The sequence below is a fragment of the Gossypium arboreum genome, chromosome 12 (assembly GCF_025698485.1).
Source record: "Gossypium arboreum isolate Shixiya-1 chromosome 12, ASM2569848v2, whole genome shotgun sequence".
NCBI classification, from domain to species: Eukaryota; Viridiplantae; Streptophyta; class Magnoliopsida; order Malvales; family Malvaceae; genus Gossypium; species Gossypium arboreum.
In genome coordinates, this window is record NC_069081.1 from 116,094,009 (window position 1) to 116,111,823 (window position 17,815).

A 17,815-nucleotide genomic window follows, 5' to 3' on the forward strand; every position below is an offset into this window, starting at 1 on the left:
CAAATGGCAAACTGGGAATGATATATTATTGGTCTATAAAAGTCACCGTGGTTATCTATCCCGTTCAACATCAATAAGATTCATAATAGTAATAATGATGTAGATTTCTATTCGAAATAATCAGTATTTCTTTTGTCAATAAAAATCCAAATGTAAACACTTGGAATTTGTTTACCTATTCTGTAAATTACAAGAGGAGAGTCAATCAAAGCTTTTTTTCTAATTTACTACAAGCTTCGTGCAAATTACAATTTGGCGGGTGGCCAAACTAAATGCTTGACAGGTAATCCAACAAATTTCCCAAAGTTCAAAACTTTTTCTGTTTGTCCATGCTTCCATGGTAGATCAATCACTGTACCAATTCTCTTGAGAAAGATGAACCCAAAATCAGAGTAAAAAAGAAACCCCAAAATTTCACTCTAGAAAGTGGAAACTAGACCCAGAGGCCAAAAAGGAAAAAAGAAAATAATTTTAATATAAAACACTTTTGAAAGCCAAGGAGAAAGAGAGAGGTAGAGAGAGAAATGAAAAGGGAAGAAAAAAGTGAAGAAGGGTTAGCAGAAAAGGAGGAAAATTTGTGTGAAAAGTTGAGTCGGAGGATATTATTGGTAGGGAATAGCAAAACAGAGGGGCCCTGTACTCCATGCCCTTCTTGGAAACTTTACGACCCTCAGCCTCAGCCTCAGGCTCTCTCACATCATAGCTACATCTTTCCTCATCCTCCTGCCGCTGTTTCTGCCAGAAAGTTAGCGGCTTCCTTGTGGGAGTTTCATCAATACCTTCATCATCATCATCATCATCATCATCATCATCATCAAAGTCAACCCAAAATGCATAGAGGTGGTGTTAACAACACTAATGGTCGCTACCACCAACGCCATCACCGCAACAGTCTTCTCAAGAACAAAGCCATCGATTTTTCTCAGTACTTGGATGATCCTTGTCCCAGTTCTGACCCTGATCAGGTATTGCAATTCCTCCTCTTTTTTTTTTTTTTGGTTCCGTTAGTTGTGTATGTGTATTTTTATGTGTATTTTGTACTCGTATGTTAATTTTCTTTTTTAAAGGGTTTTTTTAATCTGTTAGTTGGTGAGATTGATGTTGATTGATTTGGAACTTCGGGTCTGGAATTTGGTAAATGATGTCACGGTTTGTTCTTTTTTTTTCCTGTTTTTTGGTTAACTTGGCTGAGATGATGTTTACAGTTTAAGTTTTATAAAACTACATTTTCTGTCTTCATATTATACATATTGGTAGTTTGATGCCTAAGTCTTGACCATGGCTTTTTGGTCTATAGAGTGTCTCTTGTTTGTTAGGTTAGATTTTTATGTTTCGAATGCCCTTTATTTATGTTTGATTTAGGGGAAAAAAAGGATTTGTCAAGTGTAGCGTAGATATGAAAAAAAGTTTGTTCATTATGAGTGAGAATCATTTAATTGATACTTATTACGGAATAGATGATCCATCAAATTATTAGTTGATTTAATCCAGTCTTTGGTGGCTTCAAGAGACAATGTCTTTCTATAAGAATAAGTTATGGAGGTTATCAGAGCTGGTAACAATGCCTTCTATCACTGATTTTGCTGTTTTGTTTCTTATATCAGCCAGAGAGTGCAAGCGGTTTGAGGAGACATATTGCTCAAACACTGATGAAACACCATCGATCGTTTGAAAAAAATAACCAGGCCCTACAGCCTGTATCGCCGTCAAGCTATGGCAGTTCAATGGAGGTAGATTATCTTTTCTTCCTACTGAAAGTGATACTCTCTGTAGAATAAGTGCAGAATAGGTGGTTTTGTTTTTCTTTTGGGATAAAATGAAGATTTTATTGTCCAAGATGCAGCAAATGCTGCCATAGTCTCAGTATATCTACTTATCTAAGAAACATGGTCACAAAGTCCCCCAAGCAAACCGAAGAGAATTCCTACTTAGAGCTAAGGGAAGAATGATAGATAGTTAGGAGTCCAGCGTATGAGGACAAGCTTGAGCCATGTGATCAAGTTGATTCATCTCGGTTTAGTCCAACTATTGTCCTTTAGTCCCTGAATCAAATTTAACTATTTATGTTATTTAGGTTCTAACTTGATAAATAGCATAGTTGGGTGCTGGTGGTGTCTTAAATTACTTTTTTACATATATTTCATGTTTTGCTCCAGTCATAGAAATATATAGCATAGCATGCTATCTTAGGGAGCAACAGTGCTGAAGTTGAATGAAGGGAATGGCTTTCTCAAATAGCATCCTCCTTAGGAATCATTGCATGTATTGTTTGATTACAAGTAGGTTGTTTTTCCCACTTGGTTTTCGCTTCCCTGTCCATCTATAGTTTTGACATGCATTGCCTCCTTTCTCAGGTGGCACCTTATAATCCTGCAGTCACGCCTAGCAGTTCCTTAGATTTTAGGGGAAGAATTGGTGAGTCTCACTATAATCTCAAAACATCTACAGAACTGCTAAAAGTACTAAACCGTATTTGGAGCCTGGAAGAACAACATGTATCCAACATCTCACTGATAAAAGCTTTGAAGATGGAACTAGATCATGCCCGTGCTAGGATCAAAGAGTTGCTTCGAGACCAGCAAGCAGGTCGACACGAAATTGATGATTTGATGAAGCAGATTGCTGAAGACAAATTGGTTAGGAAGAGTAAGGAACAGGATCGGGTTCATGCTGCTGTTCAGTCGGTGAGGGGTGAACTAGAAGATGAAAGAAAGTTAAGAAACCGATCTGAGAATCTACATCGGAAGTTAGCTCGGGAATTGTCCGAGGCCAAAGCTTCTCTTTCTAATGCCTTGAAAGACCTTGAAAGGGAAAGGAAATCAAGGAAGCTTTTGGAATTTCTTTGTGATGAGTTTGCTAGGGGAATAAAAAGCTACGAACAAGAGGTGCATACTCTAAGACAGAAATCTGATGAAGAATGGACGGGAGTGGCTGACCATGATCATTTGATTCTTCATATATCTGAATCATGGCTTGATGAGCGGATGCAGATGAAGCTAGAAGAAGCTCAGTCTGGTTTTGCTGAACAGAATCCAGCCATAGACAGATTAGGCTTTGAAATAGAGACCTTCCTTCAAGCTAAACCGATTGGTACTTCTGTTTCTAAGCACACAGATTATTTGTCACAAAAGGATCGCAGGAAGTCACTTGAATCTGTTCCTTTAAACGAGGCTGTAACTGTAGGTAAAGATGTTCTTGACGAGGAAGATTCTGCTAGCAGTGATTCAAATTGTTTTGAGCTGAACGAACCAAGTAGTGTTGACCTGAAATCACATGAAGATGAAGCTCAAACCCATTACAGCGAGAAAAAAGTTTCATCTGATGAGAAGATTAAAAGCCGGCGTCCGTCCAGCTTACAAGTTAAGTTTGAAGAAAAGATGGCCAGAGCCATGAATAACGGAAATAAAAAGTCCCAGTTGGAAGATTCAGGACAGGAAATTATCGGTGTAGGGAACACCACTGAAGCAACAATATCTCAAAAACTTGAAAACGATGAAGCTGCTCAATATGGTTACAAGGGAAGAAAGAATAAGCTTGATGAGATACGTGGAATAAGCTCAAATTACGTAATGGACAACTTGATAAGAAATCATATAGCATTGACAGAAGGTAGGAACATAAATGTGGAAAACAACAGCGGTGAGGCTTCTAGTAGTTACCCTCTGTTGAAGAACCAGCCTAGTCCAGTGCGGCAATGGATGACGAAATTCACACCCCCAGATCTGGACGTACCGGAGTCCTCTACGAAGCTACCTCCAGCAATGAAGGATAATACCTTGAAGGCAAAGCTTCTTGAAGCAAGGTCCAAAGGACAACGTTCTCGTTTAAAAATATTCAAGGGCAAGTCATAGCTCAAAGGGTTCTTTCGCTTGAACAATCAAGCTGAAGAACTCGCTCTGACTCACAGGACTGGATGTTCTGCGTTTATTTTTCGGTTCAACATTGTGTTTTCTATGGATACTAGCCGCGGTTCATTTTAATCTGCATGTTGCTATCTGTAATTCTGGAAAATTTTGTTTTACGTTTGTATATTTGAGTAGTTAATAATATCACAGTATAGTTACGAATGAAATGAAATTTGTGCACGAGATAGTGCTTTTTCAACTCTCTCAAAACGGAATCTATTTCAAACATATATGCCATGGTTCCTTACTTCGACAGGGTACAAATATCTAAATTTGATATTTTTAGATACTTTTTCAGACCTATTGCCGATACTAAGTAGCAGTCAAAAATTTGTATCCATTTTTCATGATATTATGCATGAATCAGATATATCATGGCGAATTTTTCAGAAAAAATTATGTCTTCTACAATGAAATCTGATAAGTGAGATTTCGAGTAAGTGTTTACATAATTTTCTTCTGTCCGAAGAAACGATTCATCGAAATAATGAGTCACCATTGATATCGATACATCTGAGATCGCCAAATGTTCAGGAGTTTCTCCTTTTCCTTCTTCTTGTTGCTGGATATCTCGTTCGTACACATCTTCTCTTTGTTTCCCGAGCTTATAGTGAGTAGTTACGAATGAAATGAAATTTGTGGCCCTTCCAAAGTAATCAACTGCATTAAAATTTTCCAATGATCGATTGATGCATAGCTTTAAGGTTCAATAAAGGTAAAAGAATAATTAGAAAACAAGATATATGTGCATCTGTTTATTTCATGTGAATATTGTTCATGTGATTTCGGTTTCCTTTTGATTAGGAGCTTGGATTTTATGGGTTTGTTTATTATAAGTTCATATTCCTTTCATTTTATATGTCAGAACAATCAAATTGAATTTTCGAGTCAAAATCAAAATTAATATTAACATGTTTAAATATAAATGTGATAAATTTTTTGTTAAATATCTATAGGTTTTGCACTCTTGAAAATTTAGAATTTAGTTTTTATATTTTTATTTTCAAGAATTTAATCCTCTACTTTTATAATTTCAAAATTCAAATCTATTTGTTAAAACTATTAAATTACTTTTGTTAAATTTGTTAGTGCGACATTTTAAAATTTAAAAAAAAACTCACTTGATAGCCTTGTAAGTAAAAAAATGTTGTAATAAACTTGAAATTAACAAAGAAACAATAGTGTTGGATCTAGACTTTGAAATCTGAAATGTACGCGATTAAATTCTTGAAAATAAAAATATTAAAACTAAATTTTAATTTTTTGGAGAGTACAAAAATTTATACCATATTTTAACTTTTTTCTTTTTTTTTTAACTCCAAGGCCATTGGAGAAATGCTGTTTTCCATCTTGTTTAGTGGAGTGTTGGGCCTTAGGGAAATTCAAAATGGAATATACAATATAGCATTCAAATGGATGTTTTGGGCTGAGCAGCTGCAAACGGGCACCATTTAGGAAAAAAACAACCCAAATTGCTAGCAATCGCACGGAGAATGAGCAAGTGAACTGGAAGGAAGGAGGGAGGTAGATGGCGGCGTCGTTTAGGTGGTTACTCCAACTCCACAAAGACGTTCCCAAGGCGGCAAAGTTCTACTCACAAGGGCTCGACTTCTCCGTCAACGTCTGTACGCTTCGGTGGGCCGAGCTCCAGTCTGGTCCTCTCAAACTTGCTCTCATGCAATCCCCTTGGTACTACTTTTACATTTTGCTTTCCCTTTCATGGAAGTTTCGATAAATTTCTTTGATGATTTTGAACTTTTAATGAAAAATACACAAAAATAAATTGGATTCTGGGTAGTCCGAGATTTACTTAGCTTAAATGGAAAATAAAGAGGGGAAATTTTGAGTTGAAAATATATAATTCTGATTGAGTTTTGTTTGACAGTGATAATGCGATGCAGAACGGTTGCTCTTCAGTTTTATCATTCACAGTGAATGACATTAATAGTACAGTAACAAAATTAATGGCATTAGGAGCTGAACTAGATGGTCCCATCAAATATGAAATCCATGGCAAGGTATTGCCTTCCTTGTTTCTTCATCCCTGACTTAGTCATTCTTATGCTTAGCCTTAGCTTGATTGTGAACTGAAGGTGCGAGTCTGAATTTGTTCGCTATTTTTAGGTTGCTGCCTTGCGTTGCATTGACGGTCACATGGTTGGCCTCTATGAACCAGCATAACATGTTCTAGAGATGAGTCCCTTCAGCATGGTTGACCAATTTGAGGTTTAATTCAGCATGGTTGACCAATTTGAGGTTTAACTCGTTTGAAGACATCGAAAAGACATGCGAAACTTTCCCATACTTTGGGTTTCCTTCAATTATTGTAAGTGTTCTTTCATCCAAATCAATGACAGTTGTGCAGAGTGTATAAAGAGTTGGACCTGAAAGTAATACCAATAAAGGTAAGTTAATTACAATTGAACAGAAGCTGCTCTTCATTTCCATCCTTCATTTTTTACCTGTCATGTAGATGGGGTATTTTGTATCTTCTGTATCTCCTAGAAGAGACAAGACATCGGTTTTTGATCCTTGTGGTAGAAATGCTGCTCTTTTTTGCCTGCTTATTGAGTTTTCATCATGTACCTTTATTTCAAAACATTGGTTTCAGCTTCAATGTAATGGAATTGAGCTATATAATTGATTGGGACTGTGCTAAATAACAAGAATATATGTGATAATAAATTTTGAGATTCAGCTCAGTAGCCACTTATAAATCTAGCCGTAAGAGAGTATCAGCTCTACCGTGCTGAATGTCACACTTGGCTTACAATTACAGTGGTGGTCAGGTACCTTTATTCCTTCTGTTACGTGTTCTATTGTTTACCTGTTGAACCTGAAGATGGAGATACATGTTTGCGTGGAAAAATGGTGTCGCTCCAACCTCATGAACTGAAACTCGCGATCTTGATGCAGTTTCTACATTCAAGATCATACGCTTCTGTATATCGATTAAATTGTAACTGTGTCCCACAGAGACTTCTGATGAACGTATTCTCTGAGGTTAATCCGTCTATCAGTACCTTAAATGATCAGGCTGATCGATACAGTAAACAAACATTAGAGGGTCTTACAGCTAATGCGTCTGCAGTACTAGTTGCTTCCAGAAGGTCTCTAGAGACAAAGTTCCTTCCAATGCCAGCTGGTACAATCTCATCTTCAACTGGAGGTACTGAATTCAGTGTGAATGCCTAAGGTATGTATGAAGGGAATATTAGATTTCTTTTGATATAATACTCCTTTAGAAGGCATCTACATATGGTGAGGTTCATATTTTGGCCTTCTGTTTTAGCACTCTTTTTAGTATAAGATGGTCCTGTACAGATTTCAGATGTATGAAAGAAATTTTACCAGTCCTTGACTGTTAAGTCCAAAAGCACAACTTGGAAGCTCTCCTGCATATGTGTAAGCTATGAAGGATAATCCATTTGATAGTTTTCCCTTGATCAAATAGCTGCAAACCCATCATAGACACGTATGCATGTTACGGGATATTGATTTATCGTACATATTGCACTCTTTCCTAGAATCTGAACAGAATTCATGAAACAAAAAGCATACGTGTGGCCTACTAGAGAAACGTTTGCATCCTCATTATGAGCTGCTACTGCCATTGAATCACTAACAATGAGAACATCAGAACAGTCATCTGTAGTATCAGCATTTGAATTCATTGTTGTTTTTGAAATGAATGGGAGTATCTCCTTTCTGAAGTTGACTAGTATTATCTGCACATGAAGGAGTAGAATGTGATTTTATTCAATAGAACAGTATATTGATGAAATTAACAGTTTGTGATCACTACATCAAGAACCAGCACACCGCTTCCGTCTGCAGTCCCTAAAAGCTCAGCCCAATATCTTGGGAACTTCTTCTGGTTTGTTTCCGAGAGTGCTTTGAGCAGCGGTTGTGCATGCGGTGTTCGAGCAAAAGGAAGGAGCTGTTTTTGAAGAATGAGGTCCCCAGCCAACCTGCTTCTTATTTGATTGCAAAACCTTTGACCTATGAGAAAACCCAGCTGGTAGTCATCTTCACAGGGCCCAACTTCAAACATCTCCAGCAGTTTACCTTCCATGCTTGAGTTCCCAAACCTTGTGTGGCTCAAGTCTTTCGCAATAAAGGTATATCTTATCCCTTTTTCGTGACCAGAATACTGTTGTGCTAAAGCCCCATTGGTTCATTACGCTTTCCAAGGGCCATAAACCTTGAAAATGACTATTGGATTCTCATTTTCGGGCTGCACTCATTTGTTGGCAGGTGCTAGTTGGATTTGAATAATATCCAGTGCGTAATCAGGTTATTTTATGGTTTTTGATTGAATGGAACTTGGAATGAGTGAATAAACAGAAGAGGAGAATGGCATGGCATGCTGTGAATTGACAAATGAGGTGGTGTGGGCCTTAGGGGGCGGGTTCTGCAGGCGAGGCAGGCATATTATTCCCCATGAAAATCGTAATTTGAAAATATCAAGTTTATGGGCCATTGCACCAGTTATAATGTACACCTAGTACATGAAATTAAAGGGTTCAAAATGTATTTCAGTCCTCTTTTGAATTCTTTTCTCCATCATTTCTTGTTTGAAGGTCTCCTTATGTGCACCGAGGTTCCTTTTCCTTGTTTGAATGTTGTCATGTCTTAACCCCCATATTCAATATATCAATCATTTTGTTATACATAGAGATTGACCTCTAAATTCACGAATCGATTGCACACAAGGAAAACTATTAATTTTCCCCTAGAAACTTAAGTTGAGCACTAACAAGAAATAGAATTTATTTGTAAAATGAATTTTATTATACATCAATGGAGTAATAAAAATAGATCTCATTATAAATTGACAAAGTAGCAATGCTAGTCCGTAGTCTCTATTTATAAAGAAAAATCACAAGAGTTCTAATTGAACAAGAGATAATAAAAAAAAATCACAAGAGTTCTAATTGAACAAGAGATAATAAAAGAAAAAAAAGTAACAAAATAATAATATTTTAATGAAAAATACACATAGTCCACTGAGACTATGTCGTGGACAATGCCATGCCCTATAAGATGTAGGGTAGCTGCCCATCACATTTGGAATGAGTCTATGAAGTCCGTGAGTACAAATACATACATGCATAAATAAAAAATTAAAAATTCTTAATGATAAATACAAAAAATAATAACATGAATGATGAAAAATTATAAGTAACTATACTAGATACCAACAATACATACATATCTCAGATTAAGCAGTATTGGTGCAAGTGTAAAAAATTAAAAACCAAATATAAGGAAAAGCTCCATAAGAAGAAAAAGGAGTTACACGACTTTGGGTATTCGGCATTTAAGGTGCATTGTTATGGAAGCAATATATCTTTCCAGATCTTAATTATCATAAAGCGAAAGAAAATATAATTATATTTAATCAAACTTTTGCATGTTAATGCAATCAAAGGGTACTTGGAAATATCGAAGGTAAATCACAAAAGATTAACAATCTTGACTAACAATTGGATATCTAATGTTTTTCTATCAAAAAGTGCAGATTCTTTGGACAATTTCATATCTTTCTGTATTATCTTTTTGACTCCTAAAGTTAGCAAAAGTTGAAATAATAACATTGAATACTTTTTTTTTGTTGAGAAATAATCTAAAAAACAACAAAAATATCATTTAACAAAAGAAAATGCCTGAAAATTTATTTCTATCCATTAAATCGCGAACTATCTCAAACGGGATGTCGAGAACTTACAGATTCTTTTTTTTTTTTAATATAATGTATAGTACAGAAAGAAAAATCAAATTTTTCGTCTAATAAATGAAGGTTCCTTTCATCCATGCTAAAACAAAACTTTAATTTGCATACGTATACTTTTTTTAGATTATATGTTTGAATTAACAAAATTAGGATAAATTATCAAAAAATTTATTTTATTTAAAAATAAAATCATTTAAATATGTTTGATAACTATAATTCACATTATGTTTTGAAAGTCACTTAGCAATTGAATTTAGGTGTAATTGTTTGTAATTACATGAGTGGCATGTTTGTATAACCAGTGTAATTGGTAAATTCTATTAAATTGAGTGTAATTGGATCACCCAATTACACTTTCCAATTCTTTTGAAATAGTTAAATTACGCGAGTAATTACAAACAATTACCAATTACCCTATATTTTTAAACACATATATTATTTAAGTTTAAAAATTATTTTTATACAATAATAAAAAATATTTTAATTTTAATTTCAAGAAACATATTTCATTATTTTGAAAGCATAGTTATGCATTTGTTCTTGGATAAAAATGCTTTGTTATGGGACACACAAGCTCAAATATTTCATACAACTTTTTCTTAATAGCAAATTAGGTTTATAATGATTATATTATAAATTTTATATAATTTCTGTGGAATAATAGTAATCAAAATATTAATAAAAATGTATAAAATTAATTTGATATTTGATACTGAGATATAAATTAGCTACAAATTAGGTTTATAAAACTATTATAATCGAAGGACTATAACGTTTGTTTGTGCCTCATATTCTAAAGTGTAAAGAAATGTTATTTGAGAAATATCCCAAAACAGGTTAAAAATTACACCTTGTAATCCACAAAGTTGATTATGCAAAAAAAAATAAAAAATAAAAAAATTCTTACAGTATATTATGGGTTGCAATACCATTTAAAAGAATAAAGCAAATACAAGCACTAAATATGGTTCACAAACTCTTTGATTTGAGATGTTTAAAGTTTTGAAATGTGTTTGAGAGGACATTTGTTATTCTTAAAAACTATTTCTCACATTAACAACACTATCGATAAAAATAAACAAGGTTATATTGTGCTAGTATGTTGCTTACTTCATAACTCCATTCGTAGGCGAAATAGGAATGAGCCGTACTTTGAAAAGTATAGATGATGAAGAAATTAGTTAGGGACTAACAGGTTAATGACTACATGTTAAATATTACATAGGGAATAACTTAACAAATATAGAAATATTAGAGAAATTAGATAAAATTATATCTTATGTTTATTATTTTGTTTCTTTAATTTGTAATCATATTATCAGCTACCTTTTTGACTAATGTATTAGATAAGATGATTTGATTTTAATTTTGTTACTTGTTTAGACCATTATTAATTATTTTTATAGTAATTAATATTAAAAATAAATTATGTGATTAAATAATTATAATTTATACTATCAAACACGATATAAAAAGTTATGATACAATCACACTTTATCAGCCAAAAGCATCTGGAAAAGTACAAATTCTTACAATTACAAGAGGGTGTAATTAATTACTACCCTAGTAATTATGACTTTAGTGATGTCTAAACACAAGGATAAATTATATAGATATAGATATTTTTTGAAAATCCCTTAAATATATATATATATAGATATAGATTCCATCAGAACTCTATAATTAAGTGTGTTTGGACGAAAGTATTTTTAGGATGGGTGACCTCCTTGGAAGTTCTCGTATTGCACCTCTTTTTTTTTAACCATGGGAGTTAGATGAGATGGTAAGGATCTCTCCTACCTTAACTAATGGACAAATGTTCAATCATCACATTGAGTACGGAGCAACTTTAAAACTCATGGCCAGCATCTACCCCTTAATATGCATGTAGAATACGGAGAATTAATTACTAAGCTCGCTCCAATAGATACGGTGATAAATCAAAAAAAAATATTATATAAAAGAAAGGAGAGATATGGATATGTAAACATAAATTTTTGTAACTTATTATTTTGATAATCAAACAAATTTCTTAGCATCACCTGTATTTATATGTTCCTTCTACATTACAATAGAATCTTGTACAGTAACATGCATCTTTATTCAGAAAAATCCTGGCCTACCTACAAGTTATGTCCAAAAAGTTTTTAATTTGATATATCAAAGATGCTATATATATATATATATATATATATATATATATATGTATATAATACAATTCACCTCCATTTTGTTTGGCATCATTTTCTGATTAGTTTCATCCATATGCATATATTTATATTTATAAAAAAAAGGGTGATGTTGGAGATTTGGTTAAAGAAATTAATGGATACAGTTCATCAACACTCAACCTTTTTCCTAACGGGTTGGAACATCCAGGCCCCAGTCATTTAATCACACACCAAAACTCTGCAATCTTTCAGCTCTTATTAAACTAAAATACAAAACATCTCACATCCTTGTCATCATAAACACCCAACTTTGAGCATCCTTTTTTCTTTAAATCATAATAGAAATATTTCCAGCTCGAGGGACCATTAAGAAACCAGCACGTGGAAATTATGATTCCATCTGATTATAATTATGATACAATAATGACAAAAAACCATGTCACATTTGTGTTGGTTAAAGATGGTGCAAAAATTATACTTGACATTATGGATTCAGCATAGCATATCTATTTGTGATATATGAGTCGACCATTAATTTATTTTGAACATAAAATATAAATAAATTTTAATACATATCTTTACCAAATGATAATCCATAAGAGATATGCATTAATTAAAATTTGAAGTTGGAACCTTTTTAATGAAAAAATAACTTAATTTAAACCAAGTCATTGTAACTTCCCCATCTCGGGAACTCACTGGTGTCCTTTGTAGGGTAAGCACCAAGACGATAGAACCCATAACAAGGAAAAGAACAAAAAACCCCATGTTAAAATAGGGTTTCATGGAAAGCAGGCTCAAATTTTCTCAGCCAATTTGAAAGTTAATATAAACACTGCACAATCAGCAGACTAGTTTGTAACTTATTACTTACAAAAACCATAAAATAAACACATCTAAAACATGACCTAACTGAAGATGAAATCTGCTTTGTACGTCCATTAGCTTCGGGATGACCTAACCGGTAATCGCCATTTATTTTCTTTTGCAAAAGCTTCCATTTTCTGTACGAGGGAACATCACAGGCAGTGGATTCAGTTTATAAATTAATATTCTGTAGCAAGCCATTAACACAACAAAAAAGCTAATAATTCCCAGCAGCCTTTCATTTAGCTACTTGGCCGATTTAGTATTGCTTTACATACAGATCATAGTTACAATCGCCCTAGGCCCTAGAAACCTCAGCATCCGATTCAATACATACAGCAAAAATTCGTAGTGGGTATGCTCAACTCAGTCCGCAGTACATTTTAGGCAAGAGAACTACAAACAGCACAATCCTATATTTAATGTTATCCTTGAATCTGATATTTTATCATCAACTGCTTCTCTAGCAAAGGAAAAGCTGGTTGAGAGTTCTCGGCAGTCATTGATGTTATTGCTTCAATCATGTCTGGTTGAATGCATGTGTGTTTTTCTCAGGGCAGCAAGGAAAACAAAACTGGGATTATGCCCTTCTGACTGGTTTTACCAGCTACCCCAGGAGCTAATTGAACAAAAAAAAAAAAAACAAACTAAGCTTTAGAACAAATTACAAGTTTTCCATATTTCTGCAAATCTTGGACCCAAAACTTTAAGACGACTGAAAGGATATTTGTGTAATTGCACATGAACTGGGGGGAGACATCAGACATGTCTAGGAACTTGTTGCAGTAAGATAGCAAGACCCAAGAAGGCTTTTTTCGTGGAGCGTGTCCTTTATGAGAGCTTCGCCTCCCATATGGTTGCCTTTTTAGGTGGGAGCTTTAAACAAGAAAGTCTGCAACAGCAGCTTCACAGTAAAACCCTAAAAACATCTGGACTCCAAGTCCTCGAGAGCTGCTTCAAAATCATTCAGAGATTTAAAAACCAGCAGCCAATTTTAAGAACCAAACACAACATCTAGTTGGCTAGTTACTTCATAGTTACCTCACATAAAAGAGACTTCTTTCGGTAAAAAACACTGTTCTTTAAAGAGTACAAACCTGAAACCTCAGCCCTAGAGTGAGGAAACTGCTGCATAATTTCCTTTAAGAGCAAAAACAATGCTTTACTTTCGTAGTACGGTCAAAGAATGAGAAGCCACCGCCATTAAGAAGTTGAGAATATCTATGTAAATGTCCATGAACAACAAACGAACAAGTTACAGTTAAAGTTAAGGATGATGATCATATTATTCCAACATTACCTCGCAGTGGCTGTCATGAAAAACCTCGAGGAAAGTAGCGTTTGGGGTGTTGATAAAATCGTGATGTGAGGAAATAAAAATAAAAAATTATGAAAAGGATTAAATAAAATAATAGCAAAGGAGGGAGGGAGCTCCCTTCAGTCCAAGCACAGGAAGATTAGGATTCAATTTGTCTCCCGCATCATTCACTCATTTACTGGGTTTTGTAACACAGTATTTGGATGAATGAGTCGGCAGCTAATTAAACCCCATCCCCATCCCATGAGTGGACTGAAGAAAGCTCTCTCTTACCTATCAGATCATCAATCACAAAGCTTTAAAACAAAATAACACAACAACATATATAAACACCTGTGAACTGAAAAAAAAAAAAGAAAAAGAGCCATGTCTCTCATCTCATGCAACCCTAGACTAGAGAACCACAAACAAAAAAGAATAGGTGAGTTAGAAATTAGCCATACAAATTGCTCTCCACTGTGACAGGTTGAAATGGATCATGGGTTAAACCGAGTGGAAGTGGAAGCTGCTTTAGCAATTAAGAGAAAGAAGGGAAAGGGAGAGTAAAGAAAGCGACTGTTTAAAAAAGGAAGATCTTTGCACAAAGGCCAGTCAAAGAGAGAGACTCGAAGAGGAAAAAGGTGAAGAGTGGAGAGCTTTTTTCTTCCTTCGTTTATTTCTATTATGACAAGCAAACTCGGGCTATAGCAGCTATGGTGGATCCGTAAGTGGAAGGATACGCCATTATATAAGCTAATAAAGAAAGGGCTCTGTTCAAACTAGGGTGTAATCTGTGTCTTTGAGAAAGTTCGAGTTAATTTTTTGATTTTGAGATTTTAAGTTGTTTGAAGTCTTAATTACATTTAAGATATGTTTGAAGAGTTGGTATTAAATCAATTTAGGTATAATTTTACGTCATTCTTATTTATTTTAGTAAGAAAATAATAAATTAGATTTTTTCTTTTAAATTTTCAGTTTTTTCTAAGCTCTTTTCTTTTGATTTTACTATTAAAAATGTAAGTTGGTATATTTAAAATTTAGTTTTTTATTTATTTTCTATTTTTTAAATTACAAAATTACAAAATATAAGTTCAATTATTAAGTTTATTTTAATGTTATTTTTATAAATATCAAATAAAATATTACATTAGTAAATTTAATAAAAAATGAGACCAAATTAATAATTGAATTTTAATTTTAAAATTTGAAAGATAAATAAATTAAATTTTAAAAGTAAAATATTCAATTATTAATGTTTAAGTCCAATAACAAATTTCCAAAAGCAACTTGAAGCATTTAACCTTTAATTATCAAAGTTTAAGTTTAATTTAACATGATTTGAGTTAGTTGTATTAGATGATTATTTATCAACTTACAAATAGAAATATCTTTTAACAATTTCATTATAAGTTCGATTATATCTATTCTTTTTTTATACAATACTTAAAACTACTTATATTCCCTCCTCAACCTTTAAATAGGAGGATAATACGCATCTACAGCTTACTTAAACTCACGTTCACTTGTACTGCTAACAATTTTCATATTAATTGAGTTAAAACTCGATCGACAAGAAACATATTTTTAACCCTTCAAAATGAAAAAGAAAAAAAATGCAACAACATTCATCTTTTTCTATACTTTTTTAAAAGAAAATATTTTCATATAAATAATTCTACAAAGTGATTTTAAGACCTTCATTTAGCAAATATCATAATACTACTGCAACAACAACAAAAAAGATAGAGAGAGAGAGAGAGAGAGAGAGAGATTTATTCATATTCTTCTTTTTTCAATGTATAATCCTTTGCTTGAGGCTCCTACCAATCTCTTAGCATTATGATTTATGAAGGGCCCATCGCTTCGTTGCTTTGCAATATGCCCTACATTTTTTATATTTAATGCACTACTTGTTCATAAACACTTAATTCTTTTTTATATTTGCTTCCAGATTTTCTTTGCATGATTAATTAACTTCGTATCTATGCTGTGAACTTTTTTTTTTTTGTTATCGTTTGTATCTAATCTTGCAGTTGAACATGACATCTGTTAATATGTGGGAGCTTAGAACAGGTTTACTTGTTTGGGTTTGTAGGTTTAAATTTCCGTACTTATATTGAATTTTGGTTAATTTTTTAAATTAGAATTTAAAGCCATTGAAGCAATGGAAGTTTGGTTTGTAGATTTTACATTCGCACTGTAACCTCTGATATGAGAATGCACCTATTCTTCAGTAAATTTACATTCCAACTGGAATATTAAATTTTTTAATAATATTACTCTTTGTTTTTAATAATTTTTTTTATCTTTTTTTATATATACGTATATGAATTTAATTAGAAACACTGTTTTTAACATGGGCATTTCAAGCATTACTTAGTATTTTTAGTCTAAGTCACCAACTCAGTTATGAAATTATAGAAATACGCTTTATTGAAATTATAATTAATATTATGATGATGATATTTTATTTTTTCATACTTTTATATCATATTTAAATAAAAGAATTAAAAATTACAAATACAAAATTGAACATACATTATTGAAATATAAATTCATTACCACTACCAATATTCATTATTAAAAAATTTAAATGTAAAACATTTTTAACATAAAATAGTTTTTACCTAAATGCTAACTGTGATAAAATCTATTTATTAATTATTATAACATTTTAAATGATTATTTTGAGTTTCCAACATTTTTTAGTTGAATTTTGGAGACAACATTATTAAGAAGGATAATCATAAATTTTAAATATAAACCATAAAACTGATATGCAAATTACCCCAAAAACTATTTTTAAGAGTCAACTGATTGGTGATGCAATCACTTTATAATTATGATTTATAAATTTATTTTAACATTATATATTTATTTATTGATATTGTTGAAAGTCATAAAAGAAGAAGTAGGAGACTTGGGGCGTGTAGAAAGTCATAAAAGGAAGGTTACAGTATTTTATGATAGAGTAGAAAGGGTGAAAAAGAGAGATATATCCTAATATTAGAGAATAGTATTTATAGGGGAGGGTTGCCCTACCTTAATATGAGATTTGGGCACCTATACAATGCAAGTATCGTCATGATCGGCCACTTTAGAAGCTTAATAATCTTTTAGGCAAGTGGTAATGGATTGGAGGTAAATTAAGCGAGAACTCGTATATGAGCCGTGCAAAAGAAGACCCAATATCTGTTTTCAGCTAGGTAGATTGAAGGAGGTCTATTTGTAATCACAAGATTTGATATGTTAATTACTTATCTTAATCATGTAATTTAAAAGTCTATTTTTATTTATAAAAATAAAATATATTTTATGACCAACTACTTGACTCATCCAAAAATATCTACGATGAAAAGAATAATTACGGTTATCAGTAAAAAATATCATATCTGTATATTCATGAAACCCAACCTTAGAAGATTGAGGTTACTGTACAACAAGATTGTGATGACGAAAATTGAGTAAGAAAGGTGCTTACAACAGAGTTACAAATAGGAATAAAAATAAAAATTATAATTTTATTAACTCAACATTAAAAATCTTTAAAAGAAATATTCATTGCTTCCAATTAAACATAAGCTAATCCAGAGATTCATCGGTCTATCGCTGTGCAGATTGAAATAGAGTGGGTGGAATTTTCATCTGACATAAGAAAGGTGCAGATTCGTATCCATTAGTCCATAACATGATGTTTCAAATTTGTCAGAAAATAGATTGATTGATTGATTACAGTGTCGAGCTTTGTCAATTATTTTTAGGAGCCTTTTTCAATTGCAGTATAGAAACCCTAAAAAAGATTCCTGGAAACCTACAAATCTACCTAGTTTTTTCAGAT

At 32.9% G+C, this 17,815-nt stretch overlaps 3 protein-coding genes and 2 long non-coding RNA genes across 5 annotated transcripts; 3 read left to right on the top strand and 2 right to left on the bottom strand.

Annotated features, from left to right (window-relative positions):
- Nucleotides 1-55: 55 nt before the first annotated feature.
- Nucleotides 56-4,115, top strand: LOC108453341 (uncharacterized protein At5g41620). Its single transcript, XM_017751387.2, has 3 exons — nt 56-965; nt 1,605-1,730; nt 2,355-4,115. Exons 1-3 carry the CDS (start codon nt 525-527, stop codon nt 3,849-3,851), a joined length of 2,064 nt encoding a protein of 687 aa, XP_017606876.2. The 5' UTR covers nt 56-524; the 3' UTR covers nt 3,852-4,115.
- A 1,187-nt stretch (nt 4,116-5,302) lies between these two features.
- LOC108450177 (uncharacterized) lies at nt 5,303-6,574 on the top strand. Its single transcript, XM_017747686.2, has 3 exons — nt 5,303-5,594; nt 5,791-5,923; nt 6,030-6,574. The coding sequence occupies exons 1-3, from the start codon at nt 5,434-5,436 to the stop codon at nt 6,084-6,086; spliced, it is 351 nt and encodes a 116-aa protein (XP_017603175.1). The 5' UTR covers nt 5,303-5,433; the 3' UTR covers nt 6,087-6,574.
- LOC108450176 (uncharacterized) lies at nt 5,746-7,980 on the bottom strand. Its single transcript, XM_017747685.2, has 7 exons — nt 7,711-7,980; nt 7,467-7,633; nt 7,257-7,359; nt 6,980-7,096; nt 6,733-6,903; nt 6,368-6,491; nt 5,746-6,289 (listed from the first exon to the last, which is right to left on the bottom strand). The coding sequence occupies exons 1-7, from the start codon at nt 7,978-7,980 to the stop codon at nt 6,093-6,095; spliced, it is 1,149 nt and encodes a 382-aa protein (XP_017603174.1). The 3' UTR covers nt 5,746-6,092.
- LOC128285683 (uncharacterized) lies at nt 6,892-8,647 on the top strand. Its single transcript, XR_008276217.1, has 3 exons — nt 6,892-6,908; nt 7,003-8,026; nt 8,163-8,647. It is a non-coding gene; the product is annotated as an uncharacterized LOC128285683 (long non-coding RNA).
- A 3,968-nt stretch (nt 8,648-12,615) lies between these two features.
- LOC108452204 (uncharacterized) lies at nt 12,616-14,832 on the bottom strand. Its single transcript, XR_001866356.2, has 2 exons — nt 13,778-14,832; nt 12,616-13,631 (listed from the first exon to the last, which is right to left on the bottom strand). It is a non-coding gene; the product is annotated as an uncharacterized LOC108452204 (long non-coding RNA).
- Nucleotides 14,833-17,815: the final 2,983 nt, after the last annotated feature.

Excerpts from the sequence above, each read along its gene's own strand:
- LOC108453341 (XM_017751387.2), top strand. The coding sequence starts at position 525 with ATGAAAAGGGAAGAAAAAAGTGAAGAAGGGTTAGCAGAAAAGGAGGAA. Across the intron at positions 966-1,604 it reads CCAGTTCTGACCCTGATCAG|CCAGAGAGTGCAAGCGGTTT; the intron begins GTATTGCAATTC and ends TTCTTATATCAG. Across the intron at positions 1,731-2,354 it reads GCTATGGCAGTTCAATGGAG|GTGGCACCTTATAATCCTGC; the intron begins GTAGATTATCTT and ends CTCCTTTCTCAG.
- LOC108450177 (XM_017747686.2), top strand. The coding sequence starts at position 5,434 with ATGGCGGCGTCGTTTAGGTGGTTACTCCAACTCCACAAAGACGTTCCC. Across the intron at positions 5,595-5,790 it reads GCTCTCATGCAATCCCCTTG|TGATAATGCGATGCAGAACG; the intron begins GTACTACTTTTA and ends TTTGTTTGACAG. Across the intron at positions 5,924-6,029 it reads AATATGAAATCCATGGCAAG|GTTGCTGCCTTGCGTTGCAT; the intron begins GTATTGCCTTCC and ends CGCTATTTTTAG.
- LOC108450176 (XM_017747685.2), bottom strand. The coding sequence starts at position 7,980 with ATGGAAGGTAAACTGCTGGAGATGTTTGAAGTTGGGCCCTGTGAAGAT. Across the intron at positions 6,904-6,979 it reads GTACTGCAGACGCATTAGCT|AGAATACGTTCATCAGAAGT; the intron begins GTAAGACCCTCT and ends GATTAACCTCAG. Across the intron at positions 6,492-6,732 it reads TCCATCTTCAGGTTCAACAG|GTACATGATGAAAACTCAAT; the intron begins GTAAACAATAGA and ends TTTGAAATAAAG.